Raw genomic sequence first — 27,777 nt, 5'->3', positions numbered from 1 at the left:
CTTTGGGGGACAATTTATTTGGAATTTTACATAATATGGGGGAATTATGCTGAGTGCACACTGATTACAGTATGCTAAAGCACATTTTAGGATTCTGATACATTTTCATTCTATAGAATTTTTTTAATTCCATCCTTTTCTCACTGGCCTCGTGATCAAACCATTTCTCTGCACTGTAATTGTCTCTCATCTTGACATATTTGCCTTGCAAATCTTTTTTCCTCCTGTAATCCATGTTATGTCAAAATGATGTTCCTCAGCTGTCCTTTTAATCTTCCCTTCTCCTCTTTCAGACATTGCCCAGGCTCCTGATGATGCTGTGCAGCAAATTCCAACTTGTTTTATTTCTAAATAGTTCACTTTTTTCAGACTCCATTCCTTTCACTCTCCAGACTCCTCAACTAATTCCTTTTCATCCTACCTTCCACTAAAGTGATCAAATCTTCCCCCTTGTTGTCTTTATATTTGGAATAGCAATTAGTGACATTACCTGCAGTATTGCAAGATCATATTCTTTTAAAATGTGCTTCTCTGTGTAATATTTGCTGTTTCCATCAGATCATGCTGCCTTTGTCCCTTTAATGCAGAAGCCACCTATAGATACAGTGGAATGAAATGGCCATCATAATTTAATGATTTTAGTAACAGGTGTATGATTATAGACCCAGATGTGCTAATAAATCTCAATTTTACCATCAGATACTTGGAGCTTTACAGCTGGGGTTCCTTATGAATTTCAAGAGCCATTCTGTGATCTGAGTTTCCCTTCTCTGTTTTATATAAATATTCTGTAATGGGGAAGATTATTTATTATGTCTTTATTCAATATTTTTCAGGGACAAGTTAGAAAGATGAGGGAGTTTCTTTTTTCAGGTAAAATGGCAGTCTCAGGATGCCAGCTAATTACAAAATACTGCAGTAAGTTCATCAAACTGACCTGGGATTTCCTAAGACTCAAAGAGTTTGTCAGACTTGGCGTTTCCCCCAAGCCTGAGGGGAGGTTGCTCAGGCCCAAACACATTCATCTTTAATTAATGTTTTCTTTTTAAAATAAAACAAGTAACCTTACCCCACCTTTATTTGTGAAGTTATACTGTTTAATTACAGATCTCCTTTTGAGTTTTAAATTTCAAATTATTACTGTAAGTCAACTGATTACTTCTTATTTTAGTTACATTGAAGATTGAATGTTCTGATATGAAAAACAGTGGGAAAAAAAATCACAGAAATTCTGCCTTTGAATTCTGATACTAGTAAGAAGCTTAAATACTTTTCTGGCTTGGTAAATCCTATGCAAGTAAATCCAAGAGCAGAATCTAACCCCTAATTGAAGTAATTGCCTAAGAAGGAAATTGAGCCTCTTTGTGAACGTTGCAGCAAATATTGGTGTCTGGGGGTAGCCCCAGTGAATTCTCCCCTGAGGTAGAATGTGCCTTTTAGTGTTGATGGGTCTTTTCTGTGAGCTCTGTACTGCAGCATGATGTATTTTCAGCTTCCCTGGGGTTCTCTGGTGTCTCTCCCTCAGGGCCAGTCTGTCGTGTTTAATGAACTGTCAGTGCTCCAATCCTCACTGATTGGAGTGACCTAAGAGGAAAAATTTGTTGTACCTTTGCATCAAGAGGTGGCAAAAGAGAAAACATATTTTCACTGTGTAACTATTAAATATCTCAGCTTTTCTAAGGTTGAGAGAATAGGGAGACTTTAATATGTAATGTCATTAATCTTTCTATAATGCCTATTCTGTTGAGTATGCTGAATTGACTGTCCAAGTCTGATGAGTTCTTCAAGGAACTATTTCCTAAACCCATCATGGATGATTTTCTTCAGGTGTTTCAACTCCTAAATTCCATTTCTTTCTTTCGTTCTCCCTGGTTCTCCCTAAATTCTGTCTAAGGACTGCCTGCTGCCTAGCATATATTCTTCTTTCGACATAATTGCAAATAAAATTTGGGCTAAACAAAGTATAGTTTGAGGCTCCTCTAATAGCATTTTCTCATCCTCATCACACAGTCATGTCTGACTCATTTTGAAGGTCATGCAATGCAAAATTCAAGAATGGTGGTATATTAATGCATCTCAGTGTTCTGATATGATTTTCATGTTGAAAAAGTGTATAAATGGGATTCAGATGGATGAGAAAAAGTAGAGAAAAAAATGTATTGTCACAATAATGGAAGATAAATAATAATGAACATCAAGGAGAATGACTGTTCGGTGCTGAAGCAGATTATATGCATTATTTTAATTAAGAGTGCTTAATAGTACATATGGTTTCCCTTGAATAATAATTGCATGCTGATGAAGTATGATTAGAGACTTTTTTTTGGAGTTCAATTAAATCAAATCCATTTCTGTAAAAGAAGAGTGATTAAAAAGATGATATCAAGGTCTAAACTGAAGGCTGTGGTTGAAGCTTCCTATTGCTGATTTCTTTATTATTGCACTCCTCTGATGAGTATTATCTCATTTTTAACAATGCCACAAGTTTCAGACGGAGTCCTGTAGATTCAGCCAAAGAAGAGGCTTTACAGATCAAATAGAAACTTGGGAAGTACTTGGATGTCCTTGAATATGTGATCCTGGGATTGTTTCCAGTCTGGGAAGATTCTTGGTTCATGCATGTATCTTGAAGCTTGTGAGGAGATACTCTGATTAATTAGGGCTGCAAGACAACATACTGTTTTCTGGGCTGATGTGTTTCTGTGGAGTGCTTGTGAACCTGGGTGATTAAATGCAGACTTGCACTGCTGCTTTTTTTATCTGTAAGTCATTACTGTCTGCCTCAGAAGGCTCCGAGACCGGCAGGGCCCAGCCAAATGTCTGGCAGCTGTTAACAAAATTATCAATTATCTTGTTGGGTCCCATCATCTTGTGCTTCCATTATCCTGTGAGTAAGGAGGGCTGGTTGTGCCAGCATCCTGATTGGTGTCCTAGGCACACAGATAAGGCAGGGAAGGGGAATGGCACTCATTAACTGGGAGCAAACACAGGGAATGCTGTCCTGTAGCCTGGGAGATCGTGGTGTCCAGGCTCTTAATCACAGCCTGGTGTGTGTTTTCAAACCAGTCCACAGGAATCTGCACTGTCGCCTCTTGTCTGCAATTCTGAGAGGACTTAACTTTCTTTACTTAAAACTTCCCTTTGCTACAAGGGAAAAATACATTTTTTGCGCCTAAGCATGTGCACTGATAGCTAGCTGCATGTTTTACCCTGCAAAAGTCTTTATTACACATGCAAATAAAGAAAAGCAAGTTATATAGATTTGGTTTAAGGTAGTTAACATCTCCCCAAGATGCAATTTCTGTACCTGATCATTGCCATTGGAGACCTTTCACTCTGATCTGTGGAGATACATTTTTCTTCATATTTCGTTATATATTTCTCTTTGTACCAGAAGAATAGTTAAATCTGTTTCCTCAGGACTGCCTGTGGCCAGCTTCAGGCAGCTAACATTGCTTCTTTGGAAAGGATTCTGCACTGCTTCCCTCTCCTCTTCCACACCTGAAGAGAGGCAGGGAATGAAAGAACCTAAGAGGTCCTTTCCTGTGCAGTGATGGTCTCTGGGTTTATGGGAGTGCTATGTGCAAATCATTCTGCTTTAGAGCAAACTTTTTTTGAGTGTTTGTCACCCTCAGAGTCCACAGCTGGTGACCAGAGCAGCCTGGTTTTAACACTGGAGCTAAAAAAGAATTTGCACTACAGCAAATTTTTAAAATTCTCTATAAGAAATCAGGCACGAGGGTTTGTAAAGATGTAAAGATTTGTCTTGTCATGGTGTGGCTTCCTCAGCCAGAGCTCAAGGATTGCAGAGACCATTCTGCTACATCCTTTTGCATGCTCATAACCACTCACACTGAGGAAAAGACTGACTCTTTTTCTGAAGGTTTTAATCTGGCCCTTCTAGAAGTTCATTCAACACTGTTTTTGCGCACAGATACCATGAGGTTTTTACATGCCTAAATATGAAATAGATGATTAGAATGTCATCTTGAGATTATTGCTGTTGGCATTTATGTGCTCCACAGCTGACTCCATGGCTTGCTGTGTGAGCAGGAACCCTGTGCAGACAGAAAGTGGCTCTGCCTCACTCCAAACAAACTGGGCTGAGCACAGGTTCATGTACAGAGTGCCAAGCCTAACTCAATAAAGCCATTACCTTGGAAGTGAGTTAATCATCCCTCTTCTCTGCCCCTGCGGTAAGGAGAGCATGAGAACTGCCAGAAGTGGGCCAGGCTCTGACTGTGTGAGGAGCAGCGTGGTGTGGATAGAAGGTAGGAGTGGAAAGAAACTCTGGATAATAGCAAGGAGTTATAACCCAGAGCATAGTGAACCACTCCTCACTATAAATTAATGCAATTCAAAATATATTTTTAATAGAATCACATAAAATCCTGAGTTGGAAGGGATCTACAAGGAGCACTGAAGTCCAACTCCTGGGACAACCCCATCAGTCACACCACGATATTAGAAAATTCACATAAATGCATTTAGATACACAAAAAGTATGTATTTCCACATACATATAATCTGAAAAGCAGTAATTTCTGCATGTACACAAAAAGCAAAGCAGACATAAGTAGGAGTTTCTTTTTTGTGGAAGAAACTGAAAGCAGTGGGATGAATGATCGTTCCCAGCTGTGATCGAAATCCATACAAAATGTACTTTCACTGCTGTAAGTGCTGTATAGTACTAAATTGGCCAACAAATTAGATTTTAAGCAAATTAGTCACTTAAGAGGATACTTTTGACCTTAATTTATCAGTGCCTGAGAACCTCATCATGAATCATGTAGAAAACACGGTGTATGATCATGTAAATAGAGATCTGTATTCCAGAGCCAGCCCAAGCTACCACAGTTCTGGATTATTTTAACATGTAATTTTGGGGATGCCTAGTGCTGTGTGGCACCCTAATACAAACAGTCAAGTGCTGCTTGCTGTGCACAGGATACCTGAAAAGAGGGAAATTCCATGTTTTACTCGCATTCACTTTTATTTCCTAATCAATATTTTCTGTTCTAAGAGTAAATAAAACAATATTATTTAGGGGTGGGGAGTGTTGAAATAAAGTATTTAATATTTGCAAGACCTCACACTTCCCTTGTTCAGAAATAGGTATTTCTGATGAATTCTTGTGCTTTGGTTCACTCACTGCAGCACAGACTCACCATAGTCCTTTCTCAGAGAGCCCTCTACTGTCCTGAAACACAGCATGTTCCATTCCATGTCTGATACCCCAAAATTTCATTTGATCTGTGCTGTGAATACATGCCTTGGTGCCAGGGTGGACTTCAATAAGGGAAAAAAAACCAAAACAGAACAAAAAACCCACAAATAACACAAAAAATATTACTGAATACTTAAGAAATTTGAAAGTTTGACAGCTTAAATGCAAAATGAACGTGGTTATGGCCATATTTCTGTTTCTTTCACTCATGATGGGAATGTTTACAGAAATATAGGGGCTCAAAGAATGGGTTGTTTTCTCATGTTCCTTCCTCTGATATTTCTTGTGTGAATCAGTTAATTTTTTTGGAAGGTGATGAATACAAAAAAAAAGCCCTGCTGTGTAGACTGATTCTGCAGGAAGTTTTTCCACATTAAATTGAGATCCCACTATTAAAAATGCTCATTAATTTATCATGAGGCTCACGACTGCTGCCATTTATCTTGTAACACTAGGTGCTGAAATTGTTATTGCCAGGGAATCACGATTTCATTTAAATAGACTCAATTTCTCATGTTTAATTAAAGAAGTCTGATAACATTAAGGAAGTTGAGAGGAGAGGGGAAACCAGAAGAAAGCATATTCATAAAATTTGCTGGTATTAATAAAAATATTTCTTCAGTTTTGCAGTGGGGAGAAGGTGGGTAAGGCTGATTATTTTAATGTTTGAGATTACTAAAACTGTGGTTCTCAGAGGAGATCTTAATATATAATGAATATATTGATATTCATTCCTTATTGACATGGGTGTGGAGGCTGAAGCTGTTGTTTATGATTTGTTTAATATCAGAAGATCTCAGCAGTCAGAGATCTCTGCTCGTCAGTTTGTGTGGGAAGAGAGACCCTTGATGCAAAAGATGAACACCTGAGATTAGGCAGTGCAACAAGTCACAAACCTTAAATCTTTCCACTCACCTTAAGGAAGGAAGAAGAGGAAAACAGCGTTATTTTCAACTCAGTGTTACTGAGCCCCCAAAACAGGACAGAATCTTGCCATGTTCTTTCCTCCTCCATGAACCCCAGGGGTAATGCAGGAAGGGAGAGGTGCCAGGTGTAAGGGCAAATGTGGCTTGGAAAAAATAAAGCTGAAATCAAAGGAAGATGAGGCTCAGAGCTGCTCAGCCCGAAGGATTATTTGGGTCTGTTGTAGGCAGCCTTAGGGACAGGGGGATGCTGAGTCTGTAGCTGAGACTACCTCAGCTCTACCTCACTACCATGTTAAATTACCTCCCATCTCACATGGTTTGTCATGGTTTTGGTGGATTGGATGCCATGTGTGTGCTGGTTTCCTCAGGAAGTGCACAGATGTCAGTAAAGTGTTGCTAACATGCGTAGAATAAAATTTTAAAAGAATGTTGCAGTGGCATAGGGCTTGAAATGCAAAGGAGCTGCTGCTGGTTTCAAGTAGCTCAGCATAATTCTTTCCAGCAGGTAAAACTGGAGTATGGCATTGCTGAAGACAGTGTTTACAGAAGGATAAACGTGGCAGTTTACCTGATTTTTTAAGTTATGTTGTTTGTAACTTGGCATATGAAGAGATCTGAGATGTCTGTTTAGATTTTAACACTCCTAATGCAACTAAAAATGTCCTAAAGGCTCAGCACTTCCACCCACTGAGGCTTGCATAGCACACAGGCTGGATACAGCACAGTTTCAAATTTCACTTAACAAAAAACACCCAAAAAACCCCAAGACTGTGTGTAAACTTTGTTAAAGAAACTGCCTGCACACCGCACGCTGATGTTTATTCTAGCAGATTGATCTCTCTCACGCATAATATTTTCATATCTTCATATCCACTAAATACATTTTAATTTTATTCATCTTGCAGGTTTCTGCTGCTGTGGCAGAAGGGAGGATGGGTGGCTGTGCCTGCCTTGTCAGAAAAACCAGACAGCACTTTGGGCTGTCCCTGCGAGGCAGGCTCAGTAACAGCATGCCCCCAGAGCAAAACTGAATCTGTGTGAGAGAGACTGTGGGGAGCCTTTCACATTTATCTAGCCAGGGCTTAAAGTATTCATATTTAAAAAAAAAAAAACCAATTAAATTTGTATGCCAGTAGACTTGCTTTATGTTGCTGGTAGGCAGCTTGGATATTTGAGGAAGAAAGTTGTCTTGAACAGTGAGTTTAACTCCCTGAGAAAATAGCTGTGACATACAAAAAAAACCCAACCAAACCTGTGATGAATCCCCCCAAATTCCACTTTATTTCCTTTCCTTATTTGCATTGTGAAACAGCTAAAATGGTAAAGTATATCCATAATTTATATAGAGGAACATACTGTGTGTGTTTAATCCAGGTATTTCTTTTTATGTCATAGACCTTTAGATGTTGTGGATCTAACTGATGTTCCTGAAAATTGGCTTTTATAGTCAAATTAGGCTCATAGAGAGGTAGAATTGGAAGAGTACATGGTTCCTGATGGAATAGTTTGTAAAACCCTGGAAGAGAAAATAAGCTACAACATCATTTGGAAATGTCACGTGATACTGAATCATCTTTCACACCAGCACTTTTTTTAAGTTTGTGGTTTTTCTTTTTAGCTTTTGAGACCTACACAGTGTCAGAGAAGTAAAAGCAGTTATTTCCTTCCTACAAAGATGCCTTAAAAAGACCTCGAAATAATGTTACTTTGGTATTAACCCATTTTAAACATTCAGGTTTGTTTTGCAGTATGCATAGAATCACAGAATGGTTTGAGTTGGAAGGGACCTTAAATCTCCTCTTAGAGCTTTGCCATGGGCAGGGACACCTTCCACTATCCCAGGTTGCTCCAAGCCAAATCCAGCCTGGCCTTGGATATTTCCAGGGATGGGGCAGCCAGGGCCTCCCCACCCTCTTAGAGCACAAATACAATATAACTCTACAGTAATAGTTACATTCTATATTAATACCTATTTTTAAAGTAATTTGAAGTTCATCAAATAAATTTTCATTTACTGAAAAGCACCTTTCCCACTGCACCTTTCCCACTGACTAACAGTGCAAGTGTTAGTCATTTTTTTCTTTTTAAAATAAGAAAATCATTTTAGGATGAATTAGCATTTGAACTCTAAGATCTTTTCTTAGACTTGATAATCACATAAATGTTACATCAGTTATTGTGTGTATTGTTTGTGTATTATGTATAAATTCTATTTGAGAAGTTGTCATTAGTGTTTTAACCACTTCAGAATGGGAATAGAATCAGTCATGCTGCTTTAGCTTTTCACTTCATGAGAAAATTGTTGTCTTTACTCTTTGCTCAATTATGCTTGCATTTAATAATTCAGTAGTCAGTCTGATGCATTCTTCACCTGGGAAAAGGGGGCCAAAGCTTGTCTTTATTTTCCATGTATATTCAGTGTTGTGCTCAGGGGAATGGTATATCCAAAAATAAGACTATAAATAAGAAATTGGTAGCCTTTTCTGTCTGGCTGCTTTATGTGGGTTTGATATATGCTTCTGCAGCATTATTACTTACTCTGTTCAAATCAATGCTCTGAGCTTTCCTTTACATGATTGATTTCTTCCAGATTAGCCCAGGAAGTACGTGATTTAATAAACACCACCACTACCTGTTTGCTAACACACAGATGTCTGCAGTGTTAGACAGGGACTATAAAATTTCTGAAAGTGCTTCAGTCAGTCATAAGATTTGGATGGTATCACTTTATTTAAGCAGGAAAAAGAAAACATTTGGTCTGCTATAGTCAAAAGCAAACTAAAACTCTTTGGAAGAAACAGAAATAAGGCAAGAATTTATAAAAACGACACCAGGTTCTGCAGAAGATGATGATAAAAAGGAAAGTTGCTTACTAGGGTATTGTCCTCTTTAAATGCCACATCACTGTTTCATAAAAAAAGCTTTTTTTCCCTTGCTTTTGTGTTCTTAAACATTGTGGTAACAGATTGTAAAGTATCAGCAACAACGTTGGTGTCCCTTCCTAAAACACCTAGAAATTTGTAGTTGTATCACCATGAAGTGAAAGTTTTAGCAGCAATGGGCTGTCAAGGAGGAATTTAAGTGTTTTGTGTGCTGTCCTGGGGTTCAGTGGGTGTGGGCTCCAGGTGGAATCCCTTCTTTTTATTGGGAAGTTATTTCAGTGTCACAGTTGCTGATCTGTAGCAAGTCACAGGCTGCTCATGTTCTGGGCACTGTGTCTCACACGAGTTCCACGCAGGACATGGAAGGATTTTGTGTGGCATTTGGATATTTAGAACCAGTTTTTTTACAGTTGCTTATGGCTGGTTTAGGTACAGTCTTGTACAGGTTTTAGTTTGCCCTAACAGTTTCATTTTTTGTCTTTCCATAATACCTCTCTCATATCTCTGTTTTAAAAAACATAATGTTTTTCAATGATCATAAAAAAACCAATGCATTTTAATGTTTTCCAGACACTTTTTGTGAATAATAAGATAGATAATGTAATGGCCTTTGAGCATTGATGGCCTGAGGAATTGGGAAGTTTCTTCCTAAGAATTTACTGTGGAATACTTTAACATAGCTGTCCAGACATAGTATTTTTAAAGTTCACTCTTAGTTCTTTGTCTTTTCCTGATAATGGCCTGACATAACATTATTCCTCCCTATATATTTTTCTCTCTATATAATGCAGTTTGTTTTTTTTTCTTGGTGCCTTCTGTGATGTAGTTTTCCCTAGAGGTGAATCTCCATAGCTTCACAGCAGAATACAGAATATTCCCTCAGTCTCTGTACCCAAACCAGTCTGTGGCCAGGTCATTTTTTCTGTGCTTTCTGAGAAATGTTGTGAGGTTCTATTAATCTTTCTCAAGGAAACTTGTATTTCTGATATTACCCTGCTTTCATCCACTTTCCTGGGAGATGGTTTTCCTTTTCAGTCGCTGTACTGTTGTTTTTAATATTACTGAGGCTTGTTGTCTTTTCCTGCTACTTTCTATTGTAAAATTAAAATGTTATTTTTGGCACAGAGACTATCATATTGCTTTTGAAGGATAGATATTATTCTTTCCCTCCCCCTCAACACCTTGGGAAGGATTGTACAATACGATTCTATTCAGTCCACATTTTTATCAACACGGTCAGCAGCACCTGAAGCCATCCCATTTTACAGCACAGCCTTACAGGTATTTTTTCCCTTTTTGCAATATCAAGATATAAAGAAGATGAATGAAAGTTTCTTGCATGTTTTTGTCAGTGTGTTTTTATAGCTCCCATGAACAGTGATGGACTTGGCAGCCTGGAGACTGAAATCCTCTGTTTAATCACAGCTAGGTGGAGTTCAGCAGAAAGATGTATTTCTATACACAGCCCTTGTAGCATGTCTAAGCCTCGAGCTGGAGAACTGACCTTCTGTAAGCAGAAAAAAGCTCTCAGGCCACTCAGCCCTGCCTTATCTGGGAGCTGTTCAGAAAGAGGCATTCATGCCATTGAGATTTTGTGACAGGTGCTGAGTGGGCTGAGGGACTCTTTGGGGAATTTCTTTCCCTGGGTTCCTGAGACAAAGCAGCGTTCTGTCCAGTCTGGAGGTTGTACAGCCGCGTGCATCGAGTTGTCACACTGCACTTCAAAAGGCTGTGGGTTTCCAGGTCAGCTTGCATTTAGCCCTAGGCTTGATCTTCTGATCATTAATGTCTCTGATTCTTTATTTTACTTGTGGAAAGTTCCAAAATCCAATAGCTGAGACCAGAGAACTGAGTAAAACTGTAAACTCCATTCCCGTGTTCAGAATATTGAGATATTTTATTTGATAACAAAGCAAAAATGTCCTTCAGAGAATCCTGCAGCATCCCAGAGAAGGCACACTGCACAGAATTCTTGTGTGTGGCCATAAACTGTATTCTCTGAACATTTTGAAATGTTGTATAGAAAGGCAATGGCCCTGGCCACATTTCTTTTCATCAATATGTGCTTATGGGGTTTTAATAACACTTCCCTGAAAATCCAATGTAATTAAAACATGTGTTGTTCCAAAAGAAGTGCTGACAATTAAATGTACTGGAAATAATTTGACTGGGTTTTGGGTCTTTTTTGTATTTTTCAGCTAACAGGACAAGTGACTTTGCAAATTGCCACTGATCCGGTTTTGCCGTTCAATGCCCTCGACATCGCGTTAGAAGTTCAGAACAGTCTGAAAGGTAATTTTCATTAGAGGAATATTGTTCTCCATTAAAAAAGGGGGGGGGAAAAGCATCATCTAATCCCTGATACATATTTTTAATTATTGAATAATAGTGATTTTACTAGTTAAATAGGGTCATTATATAACGCTGAATAAAATTCAGGTTTTGTTGCCATAAAGTTTTTAGATTTCTTCTGATGTTACTTTGTCATTTGAGCAATATAGGTTACCTGTAGTGTCCTAAGACCTTTGAAAAATATTTCTGGTTTTAGGTTTATGAAACTCTCAAGTTCATCTCTTAAATAGACAAGTAAGTTCTATAAAATCACACCCAAACTTCACATATCCTTCAGCAGATTGTGAAGTCGTATCTCAAATGTAAAGACTTTTTGCAATCTTGAGGTGCTACCCCTACATTTCATCCACTCCCAGCACACTTTTCTGTAACACATACTTATAGAAGTCTGATACCTTTTCTTTTATCTTTGCCATCCATCACTGTGAAGATGTTGGAGTCAGTAGGCAAGTATTGGTCTGGAATCATCTAAAAAGACAAGTAATTTTACCTCTGTTTTGCCACTAAACATTGGTTTAGTTCAGCCTAAACACAGCAGGGGATGATTATCAAAGGGAAAGTGTGGCTCAGCTGGTATTCCTTCAACTGAACATGAGATTACTTCTATTGTTCTTCCTTTTTCTTTATTTTGAGTAACAGGAAACGTTGATTTAAATTGACTTTTTTTTTCTCTAACTTCAGTTATATCATTTATCTCTACCACTTCAGGGGAGAGAAAATTATTTCCTAGGCTGTAGGGCCAGCAAGATAAATTTTCTCCCAGCTGTTCACTCTGGAGTTTTGTTTAATGATTTTTCTCATGGCTTTCATGTTTTGTCTGTCTCTGGCTTGCATAAAAGAACAGTTCATTTTCATTTTGGAAAACATTAAACATATAAGACAATGGTCCTTTTTCAGTTACTTAAATGAAAAGTTGTACTTTTTTATGTGGCTTAAAACTGTAAATGTAGAAAAGGTGAAGGTAAACCTGCATGACATGTAAAATATTTGTTCATTAGGCTTAATTTTGTGCCTCTGGGGTCTGGTTCAGCCAATTCCTTGAACACAGACTGTATTTCCCCTTGGACTCTCTCACATGCTTGAAGTTAAATTTTGTTTAAATATTTGAGTCACTATTTTGCAGTCTCATCGATGTACTCACAAAAGGTTGTGTATGCCTTGATACCTGTTAACACTGCCTTTATTTTCATTTCTAGAGGATTTAACTCTGGAATGTGGTGGTGTCTGTACAATTAGCTCTGCTAAATTCCGTGGGATATTACTCAGCACTTCACAGACCCTTTCTTACATTCAGGGTAGTGTGGGTGACAGGTTATGTGACCCCAACACCTTCACATGGCTCGTGGTGTGTTCCTCAGGAAGATGGGTAGGAGGCTGTTAGGTGACGTGTGTTCTCTCCCCTTGCACACACCAGAGCTCCTGGAAACAAACCACTGCTTTTGGGTTTATCTGAAAGGAAGGGTTGGGGCTGGAGAGATTTCTTTTTCTGCCTCTGATGATGGTCTTCTGTCATAAATTATCAAGTTTCAGTTTTTCAGTTCCAAGACTGAAATCCAGGTCCCAGGCAGGGCTAGTCAGGCTGTTGCCTGTCTGTTCACAGATGTGATATTTTAGACAAATTCATCAATAAGTGACTGCTTAGAATATTCTCATTAGCCACACCTTGCAGTTGTGTGGGATTTGTGCCTTCCATTTAAATTCAAGACCCATTTTAACCTTGTATCCTATCAAAATCCAATTTATCTTTTGAGGTAGGGTACAGACAAGATGTAAAATCTGGTGTGTGAAAGATACAAATAATGCTTTTAAGCAGTCCTGTAGAAGTGCTTTGTATGTATATGCAAGTAAAAAGGTACAATCAGTTTTACAGAAGTGTTTTGTATGTATAAAAGCATTTTTATCCAGACCATATTTGTATTTTCTGCTGAAAGCTCTTAGCACTGTGCCTCTTACAGCCTGTCTTTAAAATCTAGTGTATGTTACAGCAAGTTTCAGGGGTCGATGATGGAGATTCTCAGGTGTTTCATTAGGATTAAAAGCATTTCTGTACCTTTGCATCTGACAGTCCCAGCAATAACAAGTACACCCACCCAGTTTACAGAAAGGAAGTCAGCTTGGTGCTGTCCCTGGTTTGGGTGCTGTTGAAGCTGATTTCAATTATTATTGCCAGTCACTTGGGCTCCTGCAAACCTTCCAGAATTGGTGTCTGTGCCCCAGCCCTGAGTTGTGGCTGTGCAGCAGCAGGCAAGGTGAGGTGATCCCCACTTGTGGCTGTCAGCACAGGCTGCTGGAGCAAATTGTAGCCATCTCTGATAGGCACTGGCTGAGAGGGAGAGGCTTATGAAGACAAATTAAGGGTGGATGAGATTTTCTGGTGTTGCAGAAGTGCAGGAGCCGTGATTTAAAGCTCTTTGGCTGATGCAGTGTCAGCTTTGTGTGGGTTCCTATCAGTTAGGCCCTTTCTTCTCCCCAGAATGGATGTTTTACAGATGTTACAGCAGCTGAAGTACTTGGGGTGATAATAGTAGGCAGCACTAGCAGAAGTTTAAAATAATGTGGTTTACGATAAGTCGTTCCCAGGGAGGTCTGCGTGACTTTCCACAGCCTATCTCTACCCATACATTTCAAAACATCAGGCTAAACTCTCTGTCCTTAGAAAAATCAATAGAGAAACATATCTCTCTCATTTACTTGATGGCTGCATGCTCATTGCCTACAGCTATCTCCTGCTCTTCAGCTTGGCATCATTTTACCTTCTTGACTGTGTTTCCCTGATCATTCTGTGTGCTTTTCAGAGTTACTCTCCCCTCCTGTCTGCACTGTTCAGAAAATTTCCCTCTTTACTGTTCCCACCCTTTATCCTTGACTGCAACAGAGGTGAAAAATGCAACAAATCTGTATATAAGACAAAAATACCTCTTTTGTCATGAGGCACTGGCATCTTGTCTTCAGCATCCATTCAAGGTTATTATGTATTAGTAACTTTTTTCAGCCTTTAAAAAAAACAGTCATGGAAAAATACAATTTTCATGGGCAAACATTTAGTTCTGAAGGGCAAGGAAGAGCATCTATTCTGTGTTAGTAGAATAACAGGCCATAAGTTTCAGCAGGTCTGTACAAAGCCATTGATAGCTTCACAGAATCATAGAATAGCTTGCATTGGAAGAGACCTTCTGAAGGTCATTTATTCCAATGCAGTGAGCAGGGAAATCTTCCAGTAGACCAAGATGCTCAGAGCCTCATCCAGCCTGGCACTGGATGTTTCCAGGATGGGGTATGCACCACCTCCCTGGGTAACCCAGTGTTCCACCATCCTCAATGTAAAAGTTCTCTTCTTTACACCTAGTCTAAATCTAATACTTTGGTTTAAAACCCTTACCCCTCATCCTATTTCAAAAGTTTGTCCTAAAATTTCTTACAAAGCCCCCTTTCAGTATGGAAAGAGCACAGTAAAGTCTCCTTGGAGCCTGCTCTTCTCCAGACTCCTGTACTGGGCTGCTCATAGTAAAAAGTCACAACATTCCTCTTTAGCATAATTTCTTTGCAAAAAGACTTGGAGCAGCACTAGATTAGTTTACTTGGACTATAGCAGTCATGGTAGCAAAATTGAAGCTGATGGCAACATGTTCTTTGCACTAAGGATGTCTGGATTTGTGTTTCTGCCCCTTTAGGGTGCTTGCTGTAAAGCTTTCCCATTCAGATTTTCTACTGCCAGGTCTGCTTATCCTATTTTGCAGAGCATGAAAAATGTTCCTAGTGAATACAGCAGCACATCATAGCTGATTCAGAATTTGCCAGCTAATCAAAACCTGAAGCAATTTCCCTTCTCTCTTACATGAAAGCACATGTTTACATATATGGTAAGCAAGCATCATGCCTTAAAATGCTGATTTGTCTGTGCTCCCTTTCCTGTATTTGTAGGCAAGTACTTTCATAACAGAGGGCACAAACACAATTTAAAAATGTTAAATCTCTAGCTGTGCTTTCCATAAGAGCAATCAGTTACACAGGGAAAGGCTATTGTATTCAGTGTCTGTAAAAATATCTGTTTGGTGTAACTTGTTTCTGAATAGGATCCAGTTACATTTAGCAAATGCAATGAAATTCAACAGTGTAATTCCCTGATCAAGAGTGCACATGCTCTTGAGTCACTTTCCTGTGTTTGCAATTTTATTTTTATAGCAACTAAACAACTAGCTTAGATGATTCATCATGATTCACACTGGAGACGAAAGGACAAAGAATACAAAATATAATAATGTGGCATTGTTTTCTCTAAAACGAGGTAACACTTGTGCTCAATTTTCTCTGTAAAAGCATCAAAGGTCCTTAAGACATCATTAGATAATGCAGGGTTTTCTTGAGGAGTCATTTGCCCTTCCATTCCCATCTTCTCAGCCTGAGAAAAGCAGAAATCAGTTTCCCTTGGTGGTGCAGTCCAGTGTGATGTGATGCCTGTTCTGCCCTTAGCTGGCTGAGGTAACGCTGCCCATACTTACAGGTTTTGTAGTGAAGCATGAAAAAAGGGCCTGGGTGTTTGTTTTCTAACAAGAGTTGGTTTAGGGGCTGTGGAGAACAAGTGAGAACATTTACAGGATTTCTCATGTTTAAAAGGATGGTCTGGTTGGCTTCAATTCCAAGTACAGAAAGATGGATTTTCTCTTTATCTCACCTTCCCTATTGAAAAGGCAGAGCTGACATTTGCAATTGTTTATAAAAGATTCAGAATAAAAACTATAAGTTTTACATTACTTGGAATACAAAGTGCTTTGCTGAAACCAAAGGATTTATTCTAACAGGGTGAATTTAAACATTTCCATATGGAAACAAGTCCCAGGGTAAGGTGTGCACAGTGCCTGCATTATCCACATGGGAATGGGAAGTTCTTCAGCTGCACAGGATGTTTGCCAGAGATTTGAAAATTAAGGATAATGATATTTTGCAAATATCTTAAATGTAACAAGCTTATATGCTTGAGGAATATTTTTCTGAGGCATCAACTTAGCTTGATCAGAATTTCAATTACTGCAGACTCTTTATATGAAGATACCAGCACGCCTGTTACTCATTCTTCTTAGGGAAAGGTGGATTGGTCAAGTGTCATTAGCAAAGGAGCCTTGTTCCAAACCAGGGCAGACATAAACCATCTTCCCTCACTCCTGTTCTCCCAGGGAGCTGCAGTTCATTGTTGAAATTCATCTTGATATCTCAGGAAATCTGACAGTTTCTCTCACACCAGCATCTTGTCTCTCTGTGTATCCTGGATCATTTCATGTTTTGCTAGATTGGAATGTGCTAGTCAGCTGAATGACAGGAGTATATGGGATCTATGAACTCCTTTTCCTTCACTGGAATGTATCCAGTAGCAAATCTCTTATTCCATATGAGATGGAGAATATATTATATTCTGGCATTTCCTCTGATTTCTTAGTTATACCTGTTTGCTTTTCCATTCCTATCATGTTCTCACCTTTCAGACTCCAACCATGAATAATTTGAGAAATGGCTTGGTGTTTGTCCTGATTTTAACTAGAATAGAGTTAATTTTCTTCCTGGTAGCTGGTGCTGTGTTTTGGATTTAAGATGAGGTGAAGATTGGTAACTCACTGATTTTTCAGTTGTTGCTTAGTAGTGCTTACCCTGAGGACTTTCCAGCTTCTCATGTTTTGCCAGAGGAGAGTTAGAGGAAGCTGGGAGGGAGCATGGCCAGGACAGCTGACCTGAACTGGCCAAAGGGGTATTTCATACAAGAGAACATCATGCTCAGTTTAAACTGAGGTGGCCAAGGAGGCTGATTGCTCTGAGGCCAGGCTGAACACAGTCAACCCAATAAAACTGCTCATCACTTGTCTGTCTTGGGTTTTATGTCTCTCTTTTGGTTTTCTCCCTTTTTGATGCTATATTATTACTATTGTGATTACGATCATCATCATTATATATCAATTATTAAACTGTTCTAATCTCAGCCCATTGGTTTTAACTTACTGATTCTTCTCCCCATTCCACCAGGGAAGCCACTGGGTGGTACTCCCTTGGCAGCTGAAGTTCAGCCATGTCAATGATCCCCAATTACTTGTGATTTTTCCATGTGTATCTTCAACAATAAAGCTGAAAATTCATTGAACTTGAGTCCTGAACCACTTTCTTGGCTTAATCATCTCAGTCAGTAAGGTGCAGAACTCCTTGAGGTTTCCACATTCTGGTAGAGGTGAGACAGCTCCTAGAGCTGATTGGTTTATGTTGATTAAGGCATTATTTGAAAGATCTAAGGATAGTTGGATTTCTTGTCAAAAGGTGAAGTGAATCTCAACCTTAAAGATAATTTCTGCACTCTGGAAATGTTTGTGCTGACTGATACTGCTTTTGACTTTCTATCAGCTTCAGGCTCTGCTTTCTGTCTCCATGTGCTTGTAAAGATGAAAGTGGTCATGCACACACTGGGAAAGGAGGCCACACTCTTCACCTGCACTGCAGGTGGGAGGAGGCTGCACATTCACACTGCTCCAATTCACATTTCTCTTTCTGGACTGTGAACAGGGAAATACTGAAATCCTGGTGTACTGAACCTAGGTGCTGCAGGCTTTTATTCTTTTGCTGTCTGAGTGGGGTTGCTAACAAAGCAATAGTTAACACTCCAAGTTTAAAAGGTTTTGAAAATATTGACTGGATTAGAATATGCATTAGGATATCAATTAAAGTCGGCTCATTGGCATATGACTTAAGTGATTAAGAGGAGCAATTTCACATACCCTCTAAAATTGCTGTTAACCTCTAAGATTCTAAAATGTTGAATCAAATTCAATTAACTCTGCATATTAAAATATTCTATAGAGCAGTCATTATGGAATCCAAGCACAGGCTTTCAGACTCGAGAGCAACAGCACCAAATGGCATTGAATAAATTCAGTCTCAGAAGGAAATGTTGTAGTTCTTGATTTATAACCATTGCTTCCTGTATGCCTGTTTTTCCAATGCTAGATTTCAAGCTGTACCCCAAAAATCATTCCTCACAACTTATTAGACCTTAAAGCATCAGAGCCCAAATTGATCTTTGAGAAACAGATCAGAGGTTACACGGAATGATCTATGGCTTCCCTTGACCCGTTCCGTGCTGCTCACAGGGGAAAAAGAGGCTCAGGTTTTAATTGGACTATTAATTTTGACTTGGAAGCAGGAGTAATAAGTGGTCTGTGAATCACTGGTGACTGTCTTGCTGTCCCTGTGCCCAGGTGATGAAGCAGGCGTCCCTCAGCTGCTGGCAGTGGCGGCGCGTCTGCGGGACACGGCGGAGCTGTTCCAGTCGGACGAGATGCGCCCGGCCAATGACCCCAAGGAGCGAGCTCCTGTCAGAGTCAGGATGCTCAATGATGTGCTGCAAGGCTTGGAGAAAAGCTTCCTGGTTCATCAGGCTCCTCCAGGACTTTACAGGTACAGTACACAGTGTTCCACGCATTCTGTAGCTGAGCTAAAATGGTATTCACCGTTTGCAGAACTGTCTTCAAAAAGAAAACCTCAGTGAGTACCCAAAATTAAAGTTTTTTTTTTTTTTTCCTATCACATCCTTTCTGCAGAAAACATTAATTCATTACAATGCAAGGGGTCATTAGAATGCAGCACTGTAGTGTTTCTGTCATGACATTGCTGCTAACAAGACAAATGGTGTGATGGCAGCCCAGGCAGCGTGGCAGAAACGTGTGTCAGATGCTACAGGAAGCTTTCAGAAGAAGAAAATATTTTGAAGCCTAATACTGCTTGACAAGCTTCACCTATATTTTATTTAAAACTTTGTACAGTTCATTGAAGATTCAGAATTACACAAGATACTCCGTAGCATTATTTAACATATTTAATTATATAGCAGCGTTCTTGGATGCGTTTCAGCGAGTTAAAGGCAGTACATTCCAGTTAATGAGGAGGCCTGAGTCAGTCACTGTTCATAACATCTTGTCTCTGCTTGGAATTATTCTCTGATATGTATTCAGCTGCACTACCCAGGTTGGTTTTAAGATGTCGTAGTCATCCCATCTTTTACTTTCTAAGAAAGAAGTCTGCAGGTCTCTATTTCTCACCAGAACCAACTAAAATAGCAAAACTCTACTTTGAAAACTGAAAACTCTTGATTTCAGTTGATGGGAAAAATTATCCAATGTCTCACTCAAGGGAATGTGTAAAGTGGGCATCAAACAGATGTGGTGGAGGTGGGGAAGGAAGCAGAAAGCTCCAGCCACAGGAGGGGTTCTTCCAATTAATAGCAATGGTATAAAACAAATGCAATCATCTTTTAACAAAGGCAAAGGGGGGGAAAAAAAAGCAAGGTGGTTATGGGGAACTCAAAAGTGTTAGTGAATAAAAGCCCTACAGCTGTAATAAAGAAAATAGAATAATTACATTCGGGGAGGGGCTAATTTACTTCCTTCCTGCTGTGATTGGATTTATAACATAAAGAAATAAGCCAAAATGGGATTAGATAAAGTCTAATATTCCAGGTTTAGCAGTGCTGTCTGTCTTGTCTGAACTGGTATGGTGTTGCAAAGGAGCCATAAAACTGTTTAGTAATACTGTAATACGTATGTGTTGCATTGCAACAGCAACATTCAACATTGTTGAATCTGGCCCAGTTCTTTATTTGTAAAAATAAATTATATCAAAACTTAAGGTTATAAGGAGAGGGTTTTTGAGGTCTTCTAATATTTCAGTTCTTGCAATGCTTGCATTATTAAGTTTGTTATTTAACAAAATGTAATCACTAGATATGCAAACATAACGTAAGAAATTTTTCACCTGCTCTCCACAGTACTTTAGTACAGACCAAAAGTACTTTCACACTGGCAAAGCAGACACTGTGAAAGTGAAAATGTTGTCCTCCAATTTTAATTAAACTTGATACAAGATTTAACAGCACAAAATTTCAAAGTCTAGGAGAAAACATTGGCTTTGACTTTACTCTGAATAATTTTACCTGACATCATCTGGAATATACAACAGTAAAGGACACCTTGTGTATCATCATTTAGATGTTCATTTAAAAAGAATGCAACCTTTGTATGGTGCCAAGGTGTGTAATTGTTACCTTTAATGGCAAATCTACCCAGATAAACAGAATCAAGGACACTGTTAGATTGCTGATGTCCTTTGCTGACATTTAAAATCTGAAGTACGTTTGCTTAATTAAAAAATAAAAAAGCATCCAACTATAAGTCTTGTTTAGATTATTTTTCATTTTTTAGGGATTGAAAGTCCTTCTATTAGTTGATGAAGTTCTGTGAATGTGTTTTGTATTCTGAAGCTATAATTCTGTCCCAAGAACACTAGAAATACTTGAAAAAAATGATCCACCTTTTTTTTTTTTTTGGCTTGTAAAACTTTAAGCTTATTCTTTTTGTCATTTGGTAAAGAAAACAAACAAAAAAAATCAGTCTCACAGCCAGAACCTTGTATGTCATGTTTCATCCCAGTCAGAAGATTGATAGGCAAGTTATAAACCTCTGAAATAGTGGTTTATAATGGAAATGCTGGCAGCCCTTTAACTATAGCAGCACAAGGAGTACAGCAATAAATACTGTGCTTCATCTGTAAACAGAAATTTAGGATGCAGTTTGCAGCCTTGACCTTCAGGCTCCAACTGTGTTTAGATCATTAAGATTCCATAAATACTGTAATTTACAGCCTTCTAAAGGAAGAATTTGTGTGCACAGTAAAGGACGTATTCTTCATGAAAAAATGATTGCTTCCTGTATACCCATTTGGACTCATATTCTCAACCTCAATCAAAGCACTTGACAAATTTGCTGAAGTTTTAGGCATCATTCTTAGCCTTGTGTTTGTCCTAATTCACACTTCTCTGGATCTATACTATGTTTTCTGTCCTAGAACTTGAATTAAAAAGAAAGGTGGATTTTTTTCTTTATTGCAGGGGTGTTGCAACCTTCCTGTGCTTCTCCACTACAGGGGAACTGATACATCTTTTATATATTATTTTTTTTTCCTATAGTTTGCACACACATTCCCATAGCTATAGTCTCTCACTGTATATAAAGCTTTAAAAAAAAAATAAACACCTCATTCCAATCAATGTCATAGGGCACTTATTTGGGCATGATTGATACATTATGTATCTATAAGGAGAAGTAATATAATCTGCTTAATTATAAAACTTACTAGCAGAATTCAAATTACTAATTTTTTTAATAATTGGATTAGGATATGTGACTAAATTTAACTAATGATGATTGACATTGGCAGGTTGTTCAATACAGTAAATGCTGTAGTTTTGATACTCATCCTTCTCACCTGAACTTCTGACTCTGAGCTGCAAATTTGACAACAGCACAGGTTCCCCATGATCTCTATTTCCAACTGAGCTGGAAATACACAAGTACAGCTTTAATCAGGGTATTTTAGTCTTATCCAGAAATTTAGGTAGAATGAAAAATAATAGGTTGAGGAATACCCTGCTTTTGCAAAAGTTACCCTGGGACTTGATTTGGGGTTAGAAGAAAATTGTTGAGTTTTATTGTACCTGAAATACTTCTTTGATTTGCAGTGGTAACCCTGGGTAGATTTTCTATTTCCAGAATAAATGCCTAGGAATAAAATAGGATTGCTGATGGTATTTTTCATTTATCTCTCTTTGTTTCTCATGGCATAATCATAGTACTGGTAATTATTTGGATTTATAATTTGTCATTATTTTAATGGAATAATCAGTAGAAATTCATTTGTTTCTTACCTTCAGCTATTTCTTGCTTTCCACTCTTGCAATGTATACTTGTGTGGATATTTCTCTGTGTTTTCTGATGATCATATTTTGCTACTAAAGGTAATAATCATAGATCACACAGCAGTGGCATCTACAAGGTTAATGTAAGTACAGAGGCTTTGTTACTTCAGGCACTGAGAAGGGGGAAAAAAAAATTTCAAGCACATTGTCCCCTCCATGAGATGGTCAGCCTCACCAGAGCCATAAAAAGATTCCATGAATACTGATCACATCTTGCTTTTGCATGCTTTTCCCTCTACAGAAATACTGACCAAAACCCTGACACCAGGACCAGGGACAGCAAGACAGCATGGATCTTCCTGGTGTTCATAAATACTGAGTTCAGATCTTGTGTTTGCCTAGGCTCACTAAGAGGGTTTGTGTATATTTTGTTGTACTTCTTATATTTGCTGATCCCCAGAGCTTCTGACAGCCTGTCAGCCTGATGGATCTGTCAGGTCTGTGTGTGCACTCCTCACAGAGAGCCTCTCCCTGTGTTGAAAGGCAAAGCTTCTCAATGCACAATAATACTGAAAAAAATGAGATAATAAAGCAAACCTCATGGAGTATCAGGCATGGCACCTTTGGTGCAGGAAGATCTCCAGTCTCAGTGGAAGTGTCACATTTCTTCAGGCCCAGGTCTAATTTTCAGATGTGATGGGTGCTGTTGATACCAGATGGATCTAGTAGTAAGTATGCAGGATTTCCTAGAGTCCCCTGGGATGCTCCCACAAAATTTCCAAACCTAAAATAGTCATTAAAGTCACAGTTTGTGTCTTCAGTATGTAAATTAAAGCCAGAAAGAGGCGTACAAGGGCTCAGGCTGTCAGTTCTGCTCCACTTAGGTGTGTTTTATTCTTAATGGACCCTTGCCTAAGGATGAGTTATGTCCTGACTGACAGTTCTGTTAACAGTTTTATAAAAAAAAATCAAAGTCAGCTTGTGCAAAACCTTTCTTTTAGAAGTTTTATCTTAGCATGCCAAGTTTATCCTTTCCATTAAGGCTGTATGCATCTGCCACCACTATTTATGGAATTGTTACAGGGGTGATTGTGCTTTGTCTAATAGATGTAATTGAGTGAATTGAGTAATAAGTAGGTGAAAAGCAAGGATTTTGGAAGCAATCTGTGTCTTCAGCAAAGACCTCCAGCGGTTTTTATTGCTCATTTGTACCAGTTAAACTTCTTCCTTTTGCTTCTTTTCATCACGGATATCCAAGTGTGACATTAACACTTCATTGGGCTAAAGAATTACAACAAATGGCTACATTTTAATGCTCTGAACGAAAAGCTGGCAGAAAGCAAAGATAAACTGTGCACCCTGAATTTGACATAATGAAATGAAAGAACAATCAAAAGGTGTTTTTTGTACCATTCAAAAAATGCAACTTGAATTGCTGCTGAACTCGTGCCACTCAAGTGTGTGTTGTTCACCAGAACAAATATTTTCCTTTCAGATTGGGATTTGTTATGTGCATTCCTGACATGTGTATATTCTACAGGATTTATTTCTGCTTTGCTGGTAAACTACAGCAGCTTCTCAGGTTTCAAAATACCCTAAGAGTCTAGTTTCTAGAGATATGTTTAGTAGGAAAATTAAAGACTTTATTATAATAATCTCCACGTGTAAACAAGCTGCTCATTGGATTTACAGAGGACAAGCATTAAAGATGCAAATATCCTGCTAATCTTAAACAGTAATGAGGGTAAACATGGAGTGCAATGTCACCTGCAAAATAAAACAAAACCCTTGCCCAGAGTTTCTACCAAAGACAGTAGTTCTGTCTCGTATAAACTCCGGAGATTTGTTTCTTCATTTTGAATTCCTCACTTATGACTTGGAGTAGAAACCATTCTTGTCTCCTTTGTAGTAGTGTTTGAGATGTTTTTTGACTGACCTGAACCAAATGCATGGAGTATTTTTATTGTTCTGCTTCATATTATGTGGAGCAGAGAGTGATTTGATACGGTGTTGATGATCCTTAGTGTGGGAAATACTGAAATAATTCATGTTTCGCTGGCAGCAGTAGATAATGTTCTGTCTCTATTATCTGCCATGTGCAATTTGTAAATACAATGCTGGAATTATGTTGGGGGAGAAGGAAAGAATTGTGTGCTGGTTGTAGAATCCTGTACCTCAGATTTTTGCCTTTCAGTCAGAATAAATGAATTTTTGTCTTCCAACACAGCAGTGATTTCCTACCTCACTTTTGACCCCCATATTTTGCATCTTTCAAAATTTGCAACTGCTTTTCTTCAGTGATTTTTTCACGGTTTTCAATGGAGTTAGGAACAGTGGCATTACTTGTTTCCCTGTCTAATCCTTCTCTGGTGTTTCTCAGTTCTGCAGCTGTAGTTCAGCTCCCTTCTCTCTCTGATAAGCATTTGTCCAAATGTGTTTTTTACACCCAAAATGCCTTCCCATTTTCTTCTGCCTTATTCCTTTGAACTTTACAGTGTTTGAGCAGAGTGATTGTGGGTTTTGGTAAGTATGGAGCAGCACATTTATCCTAACACACACCAGAAGCATTTACTAGGCTGGTAATGCTCTTACAAATTCCTGCTATGGTTATTATTTTTCTCATCACTGATAACAATGCTGAATTATGCCCTTTCTTAGTACTGAGGAGATGCAGTAAAGTGAGTGATAGTCATACTCAAAACATCTGATCCATCTGAGTGGCAATTGAGATGTTTTTTCCTCTGGAATCACTGATACATGTAATGGCCACGAATTAATGGCTGTATTTGTTGTCTTGTAAATTTTTACTATTTAAAGAGCATTTGCTGCATAAATACTACTGAATTAGCCATCTGCAGAGCTGTAATTATGGCAGACTTTAAAGCTTATTTAAACAGGGAACATGAAAATCTTTTCATTACACCTGCAAAAGCAGAAAACCTCTGTAATCAGGGATTATGTCATGGCTTGAAAACAGATTTCTCACTTCCCTGATATGAAGGGAGACCTGGTTTTACATATATTAATTTATTTTTTCTCTATGTACTTCTCATGAATTTTCTTCCATCTTTTTAATTAGGTTGATTTGTACACTCGCAGAGTTCTCTCTGTACAATACATCAGACCCATTATGTTTGTGATGCAGTAAATATTATTCTGTTGTAATTTAATCCAGCATTAGTTGTCCTGAAGACAAGACTGTGCCCAGGAAATAATATTCCTCATGCTTCCCACAAATCTGCATGGTCTTGGTCTTGGGACAAAAAAAAAAAAAAAACAAAAGTTGTTTATTTGTTGTTTTTTTTTCTAAAATGACATTTATTTTATGTGTCCTTACTGGATGTTTTAGCCCATTTCACAGCAGTTGTTCTGCTGACTGTCACAGCTGTTGTGTGAGAGCTCTCATGCCAACCTCCAGCAAGTCTTGTGGTTAGGATGCAGCTCCACTCTGTGTCCCTTGCTGGCAGATCTTGCTTGGTCTGCACTTACGGTGCTAAATAGGGCAAGAATATTTAGTTCCAGAAAAAAAAATATCTACTGTGATCTCAGGAAGCTATACAAAGTGTTAGATTCTGAATCATTTATTAAATATGACAGAAACTTAATATTTCATACATTGTTTGATCTCTATTATAAACAGTAGGACTGGTAACATTTTTTAGATCCAAGAAATATATGAATCCACATTTTTGATCATGACAGATAAGAACCACTCATGTATAGTTGAAATATTAGCCAAGAACACTTCCTGAATAAAGTACAAAAATAAATGGCATTCATTGGGAAAATAGTTAATATGCAACATTCCCCCACTAATGTATTACCCAGGCAATAGAGCTTAGAAATGTATTGATGAGATCATTAACAGGAAAATTACCTTAAGTGGAACTTAAAAGAAGTGTTAACTTTGTGTGTGTACCTGGCACTGAAGGTAATAATGATATAACTTTGGGCATTTCTTTAAAGGTGTATTATGACATAATCTTTTATCCCTCATTAACTCTTATGCTAATGATCTGTGGTTATGGTCTCATGTCACATGGCATGGAGTTATTTGGGGTGATAAACCCAGTCAGGATCAGAGCTGGAGATCAAGGTCAAGCCAGTTCCCTGCATTAAGCACTGGGCACTGTGTGCTGCTTTGTTTAGGAATGGGATTCCTCCGTAGGAAGAGGATATTTTACATGATTTCTGAATAAAAAGTCCTATGAAGCCATCAGAACATCAGCTGTGAGCCATTTGGAAATAATTTTATTAATTCACTTCCCTCAAGTTCTTCAAAATAGTAGCACATCTGCTTTGAATTTGAGTGTTTCAGACTGAGACATCCTTAAAAGACAGATAGTTTCCTCCAAATTATTCACACAAGCATATGTTTCTTTCACTTGAGAAGCAAGTGTAGCATAAATCATTCAAAGAACAACATGCTTACATTTGTTACCAACAGCTACATTATTTGAAATTTAACAAAGAATATTTCATACTGGAGTCTGCCAGCAAATAATATTTCAAAATAGAGTTATTTCAATTTTGTTCAATGCATCATCACTCTTTTAAGTATAAATCTCAGTCCCTGTTCTGAGGAACCACAGAAAAAGTACTGGTGGATTTTCAAGGAATTTTTACATCTCCATGGGGTGTACATCATTCTCTCATCAGCTGCATGCAGGGTTTGGAAGCACTGTGGCAAAGACTAATTTCTGCATAAAGTTGCTTAATTAATTTCTGTAAAACCCTAGGGAAAATAATGCCCAATTAGAGGACTGTTCTTTAGTAGTGATAAGTAGTGACTTTCAACTTCTGGAGAACAAATACATCCTATTTTTTATTTCACTTCTGTGAAGTCATTCAGTACTGTTTAACCTGTAGATTGGATTCTCCTTACCTACTGATCTTGTTTACTCCAAAGCAAGAAAGAAATCAGCTCCTAAACTCAGCAAATTTTCACCAGGAGACAAAAACCTGTGCATGGTAATGTTGATGTTCAGCACTGGCAAATAGATGCTTCATTGTATCTGTTCACCTGATTTTACTCAAACTCTTTAAGCTAGTCAGGCTTCTTAGCTCCATTATTTGAGGCTGTTCCAGAACATCAGTCCTCTTATGATCTGCTACATGCTTCAAGTTGCCAGCTTCCATTTGTTCATGGTTATTATATATTAGACTAGACACTGTTTGCTATCAAAAGTCACAAAAATTGGGAAGTGATGTAATTATTGTTTATTTAATGAAAGTGAAAAAGTTTGGCTACAGGTTGTCAGAGATTCAGTATTTCATTTTTTCTCAGCCATTGCAGAACATTGTCCTTTTATCAGAAAATCAAGCTTAGCATTGTTAGCTTTACTTTACTGTATTTAACTATTAAAAGAATAGTTCCCTTACATGTTTCAGAACAGAAAAAGTGAATGTTTTCTGTGAAAGTTGAGTTTTGGCCATGAAAAAGTCCTCAAGCAACCTCTCTTGGCTTAAATTCTTTAATAGACCTTTTGCTTTCTCTTGAGCATTCTGAATGCCCCTACATGTGCTTTGGAATCTGGTAGTGGTGCACTCAGGGCCCCCACAAAGATTTAAAGTTGTCAAGGTGCATCAAGCTGAAACTTAGGCTAGAGTTAGGGTTAGGTTAGGCTTTAGTCATCCTTCAGTGAGAGACTAGTGTTTCAGGACAGTGCA

General features: G+C 38.3%; 1 protein-coding gene across 1 annotated transcript in view; it reads left to right on the top strand.

Annotated features, from left to right (window-relative positions):
• NAALADL2 (N-acetylated alpha-linked acidic dipeptidase like 2) overlaps positions 1-27,777 on the top strand; it is a 314,967-nt gene that overhangs the window by 273,965 nt on the left and 13,225 nt on the right. The window contains exons 12-13 of the mRNA XM_015637920.2: positions 11,234-11,327; positions 18,617-18,815. Of these exons, the coding sequence (XP_015493406.1) occupies positions 11,234-11,327; positions 18,617-18,815 (293 nt within the window). The remainder of the gene's footprint in view (positions 1-11,233; positions 11,328-18,616; positions 18,816-27,777) is intronic.

Source organism: Parus major, chromosome 9 (genome assembly GCF_001522545.3).
Source record: "Parus major isolate Abel chromosome 9, Parus_major1.1, whole genome shotgun sequence".
In the NCBI taxonomy this organism is placed as follows: Eukaryota; Metazoa; Chordata; class Aves; order Passeriformes; family Paridae; genus Parus; species Parus major.
The sequence above is the reverse complement of the archived record's forward strand: the minus strand, read 5'-3'. Positions and strand labels throughout refer to the sequence as shown.